This window comes from Suncus etruscus, chromosome X, assembly GCF_024139225.1.
Source record: "Suncus etruscus isolate mSunEtr1 chromosome X, mSunEtr1.pri.cur, whole genome shotgun sequence".
NCBI classification, from domain to species: Eukaryota; Metazoa; Chordata; class Mammalia; order Eulipotyphla; family Soricidae; genus Suncus; species Suncus etruscus.
In genome coordinates this window covers 60,236,195-60,252,976 of record NC_064868.1, presented here as the reverse complement: position 1 = coordinate 60,252,976, position 16,782 = coordinate 60,236,195, and the positions used below count along the sequence as shown (strand labels likewise).

Below are 16,782 nucleotides of genomic sequence, written 5' to 3'. Positions count from 1 at the left end.
AAAATCCACAGAATCAGGTGCAAAATATGATTGGAAGCCAGTAAATCCCGTGTTGATTACATGTTTTAATACCTTAAATTTTCAGGTATAAAATAACCTTTCATCTTCTTTGTCCACAGTGGTTCTTGGGAACATAGGATGGACTCCCTATCTCCATGCCTTAGTGCTCAATCATACTAAATTCCATATAAAGTGCTCATTATGTAATGCCTTGATAAAATATCCAATTTACTTATGTCCTTTTATTTATGTCTTCTATTAGGACGTAAACAATATGATCACTGAGACCAATGACAGTCAACAATGCACCACAAACTTGTTGCAGGTTCCACTCATCGAATAAGTTTCTGCAAATTACCATCTTCTCTTTTATTCTTTGTTCTTCTATTCTTTTGCTCTCTTTATTTTCTTCTTCATATTTATGTTTTCCTTCTTTTGTTTCATCTTCTTCCACCTCCCCCTCCTTTTTCTTCATAAACTGAATCTATACTAAATAAGCCCACACTGTCAGTTTCTCTTTAGAAAAGAAACCTTGATACATAAGATGAAGCAGATGATACTAGATAGGGTATCCATCTCTTAGAGACCTTACTACCACATTGTTTAGTACACTAGATGTGAAAACTAAGCTTATACTAATATGTTCTAGCCACAATCTAACCCTGAAACCTTCACTTAGCAAGGCCCATCCCAGTCATGAAAGAAATGCTTAGCTATTGGAAAACCTTCCAACACTGACACACCGGCCCCGTTTTCTTTTTATTTAACTTATTTGTACTGTATTTCCTTACCTTTCTTTTTTCTTCTATCTTCTCTCTTGTTTTTCCTTTCTTTCTCTGCTAATCTATATCTTAACTCAGACCCAAACTATAAGGGTCAGGCCTCCCATAACAACTTGCATAGATCTCTAAAGTCTCTCTCTCTGTATATATCCCTCCTCGCCCTTCAGAAATCCTTCTACCCTCTCATCCCCCAATCCTGATCCATTATCCTTCCTTATTTAACCCTTTTTACCCTCAGTTCTTAACTTATTAGGCACCAAAACTGACCGCCTGCCCTAACAAACCACCACCCAGCTACCAAAAGGAAAAGACACCCTCGCAATCCCACATCTCGTGCCCAGGCAAGAAACTTCAACCAACACATATGCTGACTCATGCTATGTAGCCCTTCTCACACACCCCCAAATGTGGACTATTACATGATACCAAATTCAGCTTCAGAATGACCCCCAGCTTAAGGACACTACTTGATCCCTTTATGCTGCAAATCATTTCTCAAACTCAACAAGACCATGGTGTGTAATGAAAAAGTGCCTTGAATTTCACCCCCACAAGAATATATCAAAGGACTTAATAGGGATTTCTATATTGCCTTTGTATGTTTAATATCTCTATAATAATGCCTCTCGGGGTGTTTATTCCCAGACATAAAGTTAGCCTGCTCCATCACTTTTTTCTTTAATCGCTTTCTAAGTTAGTTTTATATATTTCTTCTATTTTACATAGATGTATATTTTCTTAACTTCACCTGTTTTGGTTCTGCTTGGTATGATAACTGAGAAGAAAAAGTCTAGCCTGGGATAAAAACTCAGATCAACCCAGGGCACAGAGATTGTGCAGCCTGTCATTCTTACCCCCAAATGCACCAGCAATATTATATGACACCATACACTTTTGTTGTATAGGCATAGTAACCTTATGCACAGAAACAAGATCTTATCTTCTAGGGATAAGAACTCACACTTTTTATAATACAGGGTCACCTCCCACCCTGAACATGTGTCATGTGGACCCAACTTAGACTCTATGAGATTGGACAGTGAGTGTCCAACTCTGAACCCCAGATCCCAGACGTAGAACCAATATAGTTTCTTGCAACACCAGAAACCAAACTCCCCCTGGGAAATTCCTAATACCGTTCTGACACCAACTTGTGCCAGTTTTGATATGACATCCTGACAAAGAGGAAACAGTAACAACTTGATCTAAGAGCAGGTTGTCCTATCTCATCACCTAAAGGTAAAATGAAATTAGAAGACATGTCGTTCTTTGATCTGTGCAAAAACCAAGAGCACTAACTACAGAAGACTGACTTTGACAATCATGTCTCGGCAGAACTTATCCGGGACCAAAAAGAAAGACCCTACCCTAGGCTGTAGCCTAGAACTTGTACAAAAATCAAGATCTCTAATTTCAGAGATCCGACTTTGACAGCTGAGACTGAGCAGAACTTCAGAAACCATGACGAAGACTCTATCCTAGGCTTCAAACAAGAATCTGAGCAAAAACCAAGACCACATATTACAGAAGACTGATTACAATAACAATGATGTAATAGAACTTCTAGGACCATAAAAAAAGACTCTATCCTAGACTTTGTTCTATGACCTGTGTAAATACCAAGATCTCTAGTTTCAAAACTTGATTTTATCATCCATAACTGAGCAGAAAGTTTCCTGGCATCATAAAAAGACCTTGGTGTGTGGTAATGTGCATGTACAAAGCCAATAGTTGTGCCATGGCAGTATGTTTCAAGAGTGGAAAAACCCTGAATCACTTAGGCCAAGAGAATTCCCTTTCTTACTTCCCCCATTCTTACTGTGCCTATGCAAAAAAAGAAGGGGGAGTAAGCACAAACCCTTGCAACACCAGAACTCCTCCCTTTGTTTTTGTTTTTATTTTTTTCTTTTTCTCTATTTTCCTTCTTCCTTTTCTTTCTTTTTCACTCTTGTGATTATTATTTTGTGATTTGGTTTTTTGTTGCTGGGTGCTTTTTAATTTGTTTGGTAGTTACTGTCTTTGTTTTTTTACTGTTGTTTGTTGGTTTTTTATGTTATGTTTTTATTTTTTTATTTTTTGTCTTCTCAGAGCAGAACCAAACAACTTGAATCATCTTGTTCTGCCTGATGAATTGAGGGGAGGGGATAAAAAACAATGGTACCAAGACAAAACAGCCATATGAATATTGAGTGGAAATAAAAAATGCTCAGACTTAAACACCAAATCCAAAGTCAACAACAACAGAATTGATACCTCATCTACAACAAGCTAAACACAGAGGGAAACAGTTACACTAGCATTCTGGGGGGCAAAAAAGGGAGATATGGGACACATGCTGGGAAAAGGGGTGGTGGGAAAAGAGGTGGAGGGAGGACAACCCATGTGGTGGGAATGGCCCTGATCAATTGTCACTATGTACCACAAATATTGCTGTGAAAGATTTTTTATTAATTTTTGGTCACAATAAAAATTATTAAAAAATACATAGTCGAGAACATCATTGCATAAAAATTCTGGAGCTAAAGAGTGCATACAACCAAATCCTGCATACACTGAGTACTAGCTAAAAGATATCCAAAGAAAAGCACTCTAAATCACATCTTAGTCAAAACAATGAATCCCATAGATAGGGATAGAAAACTAAAAATAGCAAGATCAAGAAGGGAAATTACATTCAAAGGAGCATCCCTAAGATTTACAGCAGATCTGTCACAAAAGACCCTCAAGGCCTGAAGGCAGTGGTGGGATATAATGACAACACTCAAGGAAATGTATGCTTCACCTAGAATACTTCACCAAGCCCAACTCACATTCAGGTATGAAGGGAACATCCATAAATTCGCAGACAAACTAAACTTTACAAACTGAAAAATAGCCTAAAAAGACAAACTGAAAGGTCTATTTTAAGACAAGATAGACCAACAAACACACCAAACTTCTACATAAAGATGACATTAATACCAGGACAATTATCTCTCTCTAAACCAATATCCATGGACTAAATGCACTAGTTAAGAGACAGGGGTAGGGTCCGGAGGGATAGAATGGAGGTAGGGCATTTCCTTGCATGCAGAAGGACAGTAGTTCGAATTCTGGCATCCCATATGGACCTCCGAGCCTGCTAGGAGTTATTTCTGAGTGTAGAGCCAGGTGTAACCCCTGAGTGCTGCCGGATGTGACCCCAAAACCAAAAACAAACAAACAAACAAACAAACAAATTTTAGGCTTAAAGAAGTTATAAGGGGCAAGAGTGGACATACTGTAATAATCAAGGGATATGCAAAATAGGAAGAAAGCACACTATTTAATATAGATGCATCCAATAAGAGATCAGCAAAAAATTTTTTTGGTTTTGGGGTCACACCTGGTGACTCTCAGGGGTTACTCCTGTCTATGCGCTCAGAAATCGCTCCTGGCTTGGGGGACCATATGGGACGCTGGGGAATCAAATTATAGTCCCTCCTAGGCTAGTTCACGCAAAGCAGATGCCTTACCACTTGCGCCACTGTTCTGGCCCCGGATCAGCAAAATATTTAAAACAGTTTTGACAAATATGAACAAAGCCATCAGTAGCAACAAAATAATAGTGGGAGACCTAAATACTACCTTGTTACCCCTTGATAGGTCAACCAGGAAGAAAACTAACAAGAATATACTAGCTCTGAAAGGGGAAATGGAAAAAAGTGGCCTAGTAGATAAATTGCTATACTCCCGAAAACTTGATATACATTCTTATGCAGTGTACACGGGCCATTCTTCAGGAAAGACAACATACTGGCTCATAAAATACACTTCCATAAAATCAAGGGGATAGAAATAGTACAAACTACCTTCTTAGGTCATAATGCACAGAAATTAGAAGTGAAATACAAATAAACATAGAGGGAAAACTTTAACATCTGGAAATTGGACAGCTCACTACTGAACAACCAGTGGGTCAGAGATGAAATCAAAGAGAAAATCAAAGATTCCTAAAAACAAATGAAAACAAAGATACAAATTATCAGAATTTATGGAACACAACAGAAGTGGAAAATAAGATGAAAATTTCTAGTTTTAGAAGCACACATCAGGAAGGAATAAAAGGCCTATTTAAATAACTTACTGACCCAACTTATACAATTAGAAAATGATCAACAAAAGCAACCAAAATAGGTAGACAGAAGGAAATAACAATGCTTAGAACAGAAATTAATGAAGTGGAAATCCAAAGAACAATTGGGAAAAATCAATAAAGTTAAACGTTTCTTTGAAAAAAAAAAGTCAAGAAGATACATGAACCCCTAACAACACTCACAAAGAAAGAGAATAGATATGAAAAGGGGGAGATCACTACATGTACTAGAGATTCAGAGCAATATCCCTGATAAACATAGATGCAAAGATCTGCAACAAAATCTTAACAAATATGATCCAATGCTTCATCAAGAAGACTATACACCATGACCAAGTATGTTTTATTCCAGGAATGTAAGGATGGTTTAACATATGTAAACCAATCAACACAATACATTATATCAACAAAAGTAAAAATAAAAACCATATGATAGTCTCAATAGATGCAGAGAAAACATTCAACAAGGTCCAACACCCATTCATGATAATAAATCTCAACAGGATACGAATGGAAGGAAATTTTCTCAATATATTCAAGGCTATCTACCACAATTAAATGCCAAATATTCTCAATGGTGATAAACTAAAAGCCTTTCTTCTAAAACATGATACAAGACAAGGCTGCCCCCACTCAACACTGCTATTCAACATAGTGCTGGAAATACTTTCAATAGCAATTAGGCAAGAATAGTATATAAAGGGCATCCAGATAGGAAGGAAGAAGTCAAGCTCTTACTGTTTGCAGATGACGTGATACTATATATAAAAAGCCCTATGGACTCTAACAAAAAGGAAGTCATGAAATTTTCCTATACATGGATGGATATGGATGGATATAAAAAGTATTATGTTGAGTGAATTAAGTCAGAAGAAGAGAGATAAACACACAATAGTCTCATATATCTGTGGACTTTAAGAAAAATAAAAGACAGTATTGTAATAATAGCCAGAGATGAGGGCTGAAAGGACTGGTCCATGATATGAAGCTTACTACAAAGAGTGATGAGAGCAACATAACAGTACATTTATTTGTTTGTCTCTGAGATACTTTTCAATTATAGTATTTTGTTGGCAACGGTGAGGTGTTATTCCTACACTCATGATTTATTCTGGGCAGTGCTCACTTGATCATATAGGATGCTAGTTTTCAAATCCTAGTTAGCAAAATCATGGCACATATCCTACCCACCTACGTACCCACTATACATTTATTCCCCCAAATTTCTCAATTAAAATCATGGAGATTTGTCATTGGTATATTTTTTGTCTCCTTTGTACCACCCCAGCAGCAATGCTCAGGAAAAATTCCTGCTTCTTCACTCAGAGATCATTCTTGATGGAGCTCAGAGGACCATAAATGTAGTATGAAGGATCCAAGCCAGATTGACCTCATGCAAGGCAAGTACCTACTCATTGTACCATCAATATGGTCCTTGTAAAAAATTTATTTTAAAAATATCACAAATTTGGAGCCAGAGAGTTAATACGGTGAGTAGGTCATTTGCTTTCCATATGTATGGCCAACCTGGGTTTGATTCCTGGCATTCCAAATAACCCAAGAATGATTTTTCCAAGAATGATTTTGAAGGGTAGAGCCAGAAGTAAGCCCTGAGAACCACCAGGTGAGCAAATTAAATAAGGCTATTATCTGAAAATTGTGAAATTACAGGGAACATTTGTAACACCCAAAACAATACTCTGGGAATGCTCTCTGGGAATAATTTGGTGAACTGACATATTCCTCTACAACCAAATGTAATCCTATTCATTCCAGGCCAAAGCAAAACCCTTGTACATGAACTGAGTGTGTAAAGCCTAAGTCGGCTTCGGGTTTAAAAAGTCGTACTGTTTCCCCTTTCCGCTCTCTGAGAAGATGCTGCATGGGTCCAACTCCCCTGTTGCCCATGTTGATAATTCCACCAGATGGAATCTGAGACTACAATACTCAAGGCAAGAAGAATCCATTTCCTTTGATCTCCTTTTTAGAGCCTGCAGTTCACACCTCCCTTCCTCAAACCAAATCCTTTGTCTCTATCCCAGCAGGATGCTGGTTCATCATTGTCACTGAAAGTCAAGAGCAAGTGAGTGGGGTACTAAATAAAGAATACTAGGGAGTCCACATTTTGGCTCAGAACCATTCTATGGAGTACCTGCAAGTTGATAATAAGCTCTGTTGGACCTCCCCTCCAGTCAGTCTGACTTTCATACATTCTTGCTCATCAGTGAAGCATTGTCTCTGACAGCTTGTAAAGAGTTATTAACAGTTTCCTTATACATATTCATACTAAGTAAAGAGCAACAGACTGGGTGTGCATCTTTTTAGAGAAAGAGCCTGTGCAGGTCACTTCTAAATGAACCTCATTTCTCTCATTTGGGATAATGACAAGACCTGCTGTTGAGGATAACTGCCAGGATTAAATCAGTTCATGGACTCAAATAATGCCATTGGCATCTCTTGAACTCTCAAGAACTTTCAGTTTTCTTTCCTTTTCTCCCCATTCTCTGTAGCCAGCCTGCCTAGTCTTTTGGCACAGACGCTTGTGGCTTAGCTTCCAGCTCCTTCATTAAAAATCAATTGAAGCAGGAGTTCTGGCCTTGGCAATCTTGCTAATCCATAGTAGTTCCTTTCTTCCCTAATGCAGGAGCACCTCATGGGTGATCTTGCTCTCCTCTCTAATCACTTACCTTTCTGGAGGAATAAATTAAAGTGAACCTCTAAATGCTCTCATGCCAAAAAAGAAAGGACTGTTTCAATAGTCCCCCCACCCGCCTACTCTCTAGTCTGTATATATACTTATAACTATATCCTTTACCTAGGTTCTCCCAGGTCAATATAGAGAAAGTTGTTTCTCCAGGCCTACTTTTTATAGCTTTCCAGGAGTTATTCCTGGTTTTCCTATAAACAGCTGCAGCTAGATTCTGCAGAGGGATGAGAGATGGGAAGGGGCAGGCATAGGCACACAGAAAATAAACAGTCTTAGAGGGTGGGAATATCAAAGATGTGGGCCCAGGGAGAAGTGTTATTTTTTAAAGTGCCAATTTGATTTATCCTACATTTACAATATTATGTCAGGGAGAAATTTTTCTAGGGCAAACTATCCTTGAGCCTAAGATGCCATCCTATATACCTAACTGCACACAGAAAGGTGGCCATGTTTTACTAAGAGGTACCAACACCTGAGAAGAGACTAGCATGCACCCACAAGGCTTAGAAGGACCCTCTCATATTTGTGATGTGTTCAAAGATCCCTGAAATTCTTTTTTATCCTAGTCCCATCCTCTGCCTTCTTTTTTAACCCCTTCCTTCATTGAATCAAAACTCTCCCAGTCAGATCATTAACCGGGTGGAACAATGCTGGGCTCACTTCTCCCTAACAAGGCATGCCCTTCCCCCACCTTCAGGATACACCAGTGTATAATTCCTGAAGGTTTCCGTTGCCATGGCGACTATAGTATTCAAGTACCAGCCTGTGGGAAGGAAGTAGCCATGAAAAAAACTAAGAGATGTATGCATACATAAGTATTCCAGGTCCACTCTCAATAGAGAGAAGTGGGAAGGAGACAAGGAGGAAAGAAGCCACAGGAAAAGAGGGAACAAAAAGATGAAAGAGGAGGAACCAAGAGTGCACAGCAGGTAGAGTATTTGCCTTACACATGGCCAACCTGGTTTCAATCCTCATCATCCCATATGGTCCCCTAAGGCTCCCAGGAGTTATTCCTGAGTGTAGAACCAGGAGGTACCCCTATGCACAGTCAGGTGTCCCCCAAAAGAATACAAATAATGTGAAAGAAGAACAAGAAGAAGAATACGGATAAGGAAGATAAGGTATGTGTGGTATGTGAGGGCAGTCAGGGTTGAGAATAATTGGAGGTGTGCAAAACAAGTTTCAATACATGGGGGAAGAGGAAGGAGGCCAGAATAAAATATAGGATGTGAAATAGGATTGAGTTAGAAGCTAAATGAGGTAAGGGTAAAGGTTGGCTGCTATTAGAACGGGGAATGAGGATTAGGGGACAGTCAGGAGGAGCTGATTGTTGAGAGAAGTGGGGGTTAGAGGAATATAAGTGCAGGGTAAATGACTAGAGTTGTAGAGTGTGCTTTGAGAAAGGTCCAGAATTATCTACTAGTGGAAGATTGGGTAAGCTAGTTGGTCAATGAGATGCGGATGAAGCTATTGGGTAGAAGAGATGGTGGAAATGGGTAAGGACTGAGTGAGGATACCTAGAGAGGTATGGGCAGGATAAAATCACTTTTTCATTCCAGTATTTAATCCGCTATCCTTTTCAACTTATAAACATTGTCTCTTCTCTGCCTCTTCCTAAATAGTCATGGTTCCTGGCCCTTTCCAGCAGTCTAAGGCCACATTCCTGGGCAGTAACCTTCTGTGAATTTGAAGGTTCTATTCTTGAGAAGCTTTGCTATAGTTTCAAGGAGGTTGATTCTTGATTGCCTCTTCTTCCACCTAACCAGAGAGCAAGGCAGCCTTTCTTTTATTTTTCCTATTTGGTATTTGGGCCACTCCCAGAGTGCTCAGGGCTTACTCTTAGCAATGTGCTCAGGGTCACTCCTGTTGGTTTGAAGGGGGCTATAGGCAATTACAGATAATGGAATAGGATCTGCTGTATGCAAGGACTTAATCACTTAATCACTTAATACCTCTTGGCCTCAAAGTCACTATTCTAAATACAGGAGGCTGACCGTAAGGTATGGGTCCTTGTATGTACGGGATAAGAACAGGGAGCAGTGGCCAATTTGAAATTCCTGCTCTTTGTCCAATATCCTGGATGTTGTGCTCTCAGCATCAGTGGTAGTCCAAAGAACCCTGCCTTGGAGGAAAGCTGTGACAGGTGAGAGAAGACTGGACTATGAGGCAGAAAAGCTACCAGCCAAAGTGTAGGAAGAGAAGAATCCTAATGGGTATAGGGAGAAGTGAAGATGCAAGCTTTGATAGTCCTCTCTCATGTGTGCATATGTCTATCTTTAGACCTTTGTATGTGTTATGCCTTCCCAGCCCTTTATAGCCAGTGCTGCTTTACAGGCAACAAACTCTGTTTACCGGACTAAATGCTGTGCTGAAAGAGACCTTAGACCTGGTCCAATTTCCCTCTATTCTGAAGTTTTCTCTCCAGGGATCTGACTGAATCATGCTAGAGATTTCAAGTGGTCAAGTGCACAAAATCAATTAAAATCTTGGGAGGTTTCAATCTAGAGTTTTCTCACTCTGAAATTACTCTGGTTATAAACAGGATATGTCTCTTCATTTGCACCATAACAACACTTCTGAAGTCTGAAGTCAGGAAGCACAATCTCCTGAGCCTTTTATTTTCCAGGAAAACTTAGGATTCAGCCTCCTCACAGACTGATTAGTGCATTGGTCTAGAGACAGAATCTATCAGGTGAATTGGTGTTATTCCAGAATGGAGAAGAACTATCAGATCCAACCTTAGCTCTGACCTTTATGATGTAGCCCTATGACTGGTAAAAGCTGAGAACTGATCTTGGGCCTCCATTCTCTCTTGAATCACAAATAAAAGAGAAGAGGCCAGGATTCTGCTTCCATCTTTACTTCTCCTCTCAGTAAAGATGCCCTGAATTTAGAAACAGGAAGAACAAGTTTAGGGAAAGAGGCACTTAGATCCAGACTAGGGCAATGACAGACTGGGAAGAATGGAGAGAAGCCTGGGGGATGGGGAGACGAGGAGGTTGTCCAAACTAGCGCCTGGAAAGTTAATAGGAGAGGTAGGTAAAGGCTTTGTGTGTGTCCACATTCAGCATGACCCCAACAGGTGGTAGAAGCCAGGATGGGGAAGGGAATCTGCCTGCATAAGTTAACACTGCCCTGCTGTGTAGAGAAAATCAGTAGCACATTAAGGATATGTCACAGCTGCACTAAATTGGGAGGTGTCATAGTCAAGAGTGAAGACAGGTATGATTTGTGGAGCCCTATATGCCCTGAAATAGGCAAACATTGCAAATTGAGAAAATGGGGCTGGGAACACCCAGGAAGAATCTGATTGAGACACTCAGGACAGGGATCTAGTAATGGAGTCCTCTTGTGTTGGAACAAAGGTTTCAGACTTGAATTTTAGAAGTAGGTAAGAGTATTCTGGCTTGGGGAGGAGAGCTCTCCACTCAGGATAAGCTCTAAGGGTGACGCATCACATTCAATATATCCTGTTTAGGGTGAAGAAACTACCAGAAGGTTTAAATCCTTAGGTACAGGCTTAGTGATAAGTAAAAGAAATCTAGGATAGTGGTGGGTGATGGGTTAGGAGGAAGCTGAAGGAAGGAAGAGAAAGGCTGTCTGTTCCTGGATTGCCCTTTATATAGTTGTGATGGTGAGCTCTGTGAATATAGGTCTCAGATGAGAAGAGTACACTGGAAATTAAATGGGAAAGACAGGGTGGAGCTAGCACTGCCTTTCTCTAGCCCTAACAATCAAGGAGAGCAAACAGAGTTCATTGGCAAACTGAGATTCACAGTGTTAAGAAGACAATGAGGAAGGCCCTAGATTTGGACATAAGGAACTTGATGGGAAGTAATAGCATGGACTTAACATGCTTTCAAGGTGGGTTGGAAATCTGGCATACCTGCTCATTACCTGGGTGGCAGTAGAACAAACTCCTTCATCCCCTTATACCTTAGTTTCCTTATCTGTAAGATGAGGATAACACTGCAGTTGTTATCTATCACATTAGAAGGTTGAAAATCTTATGTATTACTCTGATGCAGGTGTCATATCATTACAGTTCTCCTTCCATCTAAAAGCACAATATTCCTAATTGATATCATTTAGCATGTTTGGGATATCATATCATTTAATATGTATGGGGTAACAAAATCATCAAAAATAATTCCCATGTAAATCAATGGTAATAGTATTTTTAAGCCTCCAAACTCATGTAAACTTGAATTATAAAATATAATCTAGCTCATCTTTCTTAAATTTCATTTAAGGCTCAGAATAGAAAATCAAGATGGAATAAAATAGGAAAGTCAAGACTATCATTTATTTTTTGTATAGCTTTTTCGGGTGGTCACACTTGACAATGCTCAGGGATTACTCCTGGATCTGCACTCAGGAATCACTTCTGGCAGTACTTGGAGGAGCATAGGCATGGAATCGGAATGGCTCCTGCAAGGCAAGTGCCCCACCCACTGTAATATATCTCTGGCCCCAAGGCTACTTTTTTATTAAAAAATAAATAGATCTAGATTTAGTGAGGCAATGTGCTGTGCCCAAGGTCACGTTGCTTAACAAGGGTTTGAAGTGGTAAGGCCTTTGAATCTGAGACATTGTTATCTCTGTTTTAAATCAAACTGCTTGGTGAAAACAGTCCACTTAGGGGCTATATTTAATCAGAACAAGATCAGCGCTTGATGTCAACTCCAAGATGGAGAAAAGCCTATGGAGAAGTTGCTTATGTTCTTGTGTTCATCTTAATGACTGGAAAGGCAGAACTAAGGGATTGGATGGAGAGTAACAAGAGCTAGATACCTTTACTTATCTACTATTGGACTAAGTTTCTGAGCTTCCAAATGAATGTGGCTATCACAGATGATGTCTCTATTGCTTTGTGACAAATATTTCCTCCTTTGTGTGACAGCACTTCTGCCAGTGTGTCCCTGATATAGTGGAGAAATGTGTATGCCCATGTGTCTGTATGTATATGGAAAAGAGGTTTCAGGCTGAGTTTCCAGAAGAAGAGAAAGTGTGCTTATTCTTGGCTTGGTTCAGAGGTCTCTTTACCCAGAAGAAGCCCTAAGAACAAGACATCAAATACTAGAGATCCTGTTTGGGGGTAATAGCACTACCAGGGTGTTTAAATGTTTAGATTCAGGCATGTGATGAGTAAAATAATTCTTGGATAGCAGTATATAAGAGACAGTGTTTGTTGCTGTGACACTTCATGTGTGAGTGCCATCTCTATCTCTGTGTAGCTTTGCCATGGGTAAATGTGGGGTATGGTTGTGTGTATGTGTCTGTATACCTTTAAGAAGTGGAATACCTCATTTGGTAGTGTGAGTGAGGCAGTGAGTCAGCTGAGGCTGAGGAAGGCAGGAGGGAGACAGCTAGGTTACGAGAACAGGAAAAAGGAGATTGAGAAAGTGAAGACAGGAGCAAGAACCTGCCCATTTCCTCCTTAACGCCTGCCCAAATCCCTAAGAAGCCAGACCATAACATATAAACTTGCAACCCCCCCAGAGGTGAAATCAGTTAGAGAGGAACACTTTCTGCCAATCTCCAAAGTCTTGGAGGTAGTTGAGCTAGGCTAGGAGGCAATTGTCTCTAGCATTCAGACCATATCTGAAGCCACCACTCAACTTGATCTCCTTTTCACTTGACCCTTTGACCTTGCCATTCCCTCCCATTTCTTTGCAGAAAATCCTGGCTGAAGGATCAGAATGGAAGTAGCACATCTCAAATATTTACAGTTCTCAGAAACTTCTTGCTCAGAATGACCCTAGTGAGGGTCAAGAAGTTGTTCAGCACTCAGCCTTTACTTAGACAAACTATTTCTACAATGGTTTTCTCATGCCTCTTGTTGCCTGTCTCTAGCAGTTAGCCAGAAAACTGGCTTTCCCTCCACTGTTCCTTGGGGCAGTGGGAATGCAATGGGACTTGGGTAGTACATTGACCTCCACAATCCACTGTGCTCTGTTCCCAGCCCCTTGTGTGGTTAAGATATGGTTGGAGGGTTTCCTACTCGGGAGAGCAAAACATTCTTGAACTCCACTGGGCTAGGCTCTGATCATTCACATAAGGTCAATAATGTGGTGTTCCTTGCCACCCATTGTGCTCCTCCTTTTACCTACTGGCAGAGGCCTAAGGATAAGGATTAGTTGTCCCAACATTGGGCATTTCTCCTGTACCAGCAGGTCCCAGGCTGAACATGATGAAGGCTGAGGAAGCTGACTCCCTCTTTTCAAGGTTCTCTCAGCGTGGGATCCTGAGACCCTTTTGAACTCAAGTGGTGATGGGAACCCAGGGAGACTGCTTGGGACAGACATGGGTGTGCCAACCCAGAACAGAAGTTGAACAGGGTTTCCCAGTCTGGAGGTCCTCAGGCACCTTCTTAGGGAGAGTTCTGAGGCAACAGCAGGGGAGGACTCAGCTGCCAATGGTGGGGGTGTTTGGAAGGGGAATGAGGAGTGCTCTAAGTCTCCTTCCACTAGTCCCAAGGTAGCCTGTTCAGCCCTAGTCATGGTCAGTCAGCTGGCAGCCAGTCCCTACCTTACAGCCTTTAGTGCAGGACCGGATTGAGTACTCTTCTGCCTGTAGGTATTTATGCAGCACGAGGTCGAACTCATCATATTTTTCCTGAGCATGTCGGTCAAGCCGCTGGTAAGCCTCGATACAGTTGCTACACACCTCCCAGGCTCCAGATCCTGGGCTGGCCACCAAGGCCAGCAGCTCCCCCAGCATGGTGTCTAGGCTGCAGTCCAGGCTGTCCGGGCGGTCCATGCCCAGCAGTAAGTCCCAGACCGTGTAGGTGTCACAAAAGGAAAGAGTGAAGTTCCGAAAGTGGCCTTTGAGCAAGTTTTTTTTGGCAGAGGGGAATGTGGCCGGGATCCGGGGAGGGAAGTCAGGGGGCCACAAAGGGGGGACTGGTGTGGTGGGTTCGAAAAGTCTCTGCAAGGATTGCAATTTGGTGCAAGCTGCGTCCAGTCCCTTGGGTTCTGGAGCGCCGCCGCAGTCCAGCCCAGGACCAGCGGTGGAGGCGGCTTTGGTCAGGTTGCTGTAACGAGGGCCGCAAGTGCCTGGGCGCGCGCCGGACTCGCTGGGCAGCAGCGGCGGCGGCGGCGGCGGCAGCGGCAGCACCGCACGGGGAGGCGCCGGCCGCCGGTCCCGGCCGGCTCCCCAGGGAGGCCGCAGGGCGCCACTTAGTTCCCTGGCCCGAGGCCGGGCTCCAGCGCACAGCCACAGATGGTCAGCTAGCAGCACGGTGAAGAAGAGCAAGGATGCTAGGGACAGTCGCCATCGCTGCGCCCTCTCGGAGTCGGCGCAAGGTTTGTCGCTTGGCCTGGGTGCCCAGCAGCAGCAGCAGCAGCAGAGAGTCAGCGCAGCAGCGTCTTTCCCGGGCCACATCCAAGCGCCCCTGAACATATTTCAGGGGGTCCGGGCTGGAGCGAGCAGGAGGGCTAGAGGCCAGACGAGCAGGCTGCCCGTCGCTCCTCGCTCTTGGCGCCCTCTGGGCTCTACCTTGGGGGGTGCATAATGAAGTCGGTCGGCCGGGGACCCCGCTCAGTCTGGAGTGGCTGGCCCTCTCTTGCCGTCCCCGAGCCCCGAAGCCCCTCGCTTGCAACCCGGGAGAGGCCACTGGCCCTCTAGGCGCAGCCCAGCGTCCCTGCGGGGAGCGGTGCAGGGCACTGGGGCGGTGGCGGCTGCGGCGGCGGCGCGGCACTCCTCATAGTGTCGGGCCCCTCGGCTTCGCTGGGCTTCCGCGCCACTACTCCGCGCCAGCGGCTGCCCGGCTAGCACTCCGTTCGGGCCATCTCGGCTCGGCGCTGCACTGCGCCCCTAAGCGCCCCTCAGCGCTGCCGCGAGGGGCGGCCGCCGCGCTCGGCTCCGCTCCCTCGCCCGGCGTCGCCTCTTGGAGCTGCTCCCGCCAGTCCGCTGCCCGCACCTCACCGCTCTCGACCTCGCTCGCACTGTCCTACGTCCGCCGGCCAACTCGGCGCCGGGCCCTTCGGGCTGCTCACGCGCTTTCCCCCGTCGCCAGAGCCAGTTTCGGGCGGGCTCCGTTTCGGCTCTGCGCCTGCTGCTCTCGGAGTTCCGGCTAAGGAGGGCCACCTCGCTCCTGGCAGCGCCACAGTCGCCCGCCACTTAGTTATCCAGCCTCTCACTTCCGCCGCGGCTTGGCATCACAGTGGCGCTGGCCGAGGGGCATAGCCAGTGGCTCCAGCTGGCCGTGACCCCTCAGTCTGTCGCCATCTTCCGCTGTGCGGAGAACACCTTGAAAACCCGTGAGCGAGTGTTCGGGGGAGAGCAGGGCGGAGAAAAAGGCACGAAGAGGAGGAGGGAGCGGGTTCGGGGCTCCAACTGCGCCTGCGCTTCAGGACTCCCCCACCCCTTCAGCCCGGCGGGCCGAAGCTTGAAGCTTGGGGTGTTTGGGGCTCTTTCCAGTCCACCCCCAGTTCCGTTCAAGTCAGCGCCTCTGTGCATCCGCCAACTCCCCGAGTGCACACCCAAGGCTCTCAGCCCCAGATCCCGGCCCTCTCCACCCCCTGCCAAGCCGGGAGTCCTTCCTCACCAGGGTCAGCACTCACTCTGCCTTTGGGCTCAGGGACTTCTGAGGGTGATTCTTGGGGGCAGAAGGCGGCTTACTTAGCGTCTCACTGCCTCCCTAGGTCGTCTCTGTCCCCGTGACGCGGCGACGATGGTGCCCGCTGCGGAGGGGATCAGCTCCTTGCTCCCAACTCCCGCGGTAGCCCTTGCTGTCCTGCTGTGGCTTTATTACTGAAGGACATCCCCCGCTTTAGCCGGGGGGGGAACTATAGAACTCGGTGAGAGACGTGGAGGAGGGCAAAACACTGAGCTTTGATGGGTAGAAGTGATGGGGAATCAAATCTGCCCTTTGCAAGCCTTTCAGCAGCTTCTTCTAGGTCCCTGCCTCTCGGCCCCCACCTACAGGCAGCTGGAAAGAACTGAGCGACAGTTGGGGAAGCTGCACCGCCTGGGTGAAACCAAGTACTTGGGGCCCTCAGAGTCACATGGCACTAGGAATTTAGATGTATAAAAACGTCACTTTGTGCCACCCAGTCTCAGACTGGTTGGGCTGTTTACTTTCTTCACTCATTCCCACAACCAACTGCTTCCGCATTTTAATTTTCAGTCAACCATTACCAGCAAATAATAAATTAATACAATAATAGCCTTTA

At 44.2% G+C, this 16,782-nt stretch overlaps 1 protein-coding gene across 1 annotated transcript in view; it reads right to left on the bottom strand.

Annotated features, from left to right (window-relative positions):
- NALF2 (NALCN channel auxiliary factor 2) overlaps window positions 1-15,859 on the bottom strand; it is a 53,768-nt gene extending 37,909 nt beyond the window's left edge. The window contains exon 1 of the mRNA XM_049767281.1: window positions 14,135-15,859. Within this exon, the coding sequence (XP_049623238.1) occupies window positions 14,135-15,007 (873 nt within the window). The 5' untranslated portion in view covers window positions 15,008-15,859. The remainder of the gene's footprint in view (window positions 1-14,134) is intronic.
- Between the last annotated feature and the right edge of the window lie 923 nt (window positions 15,860-16,782).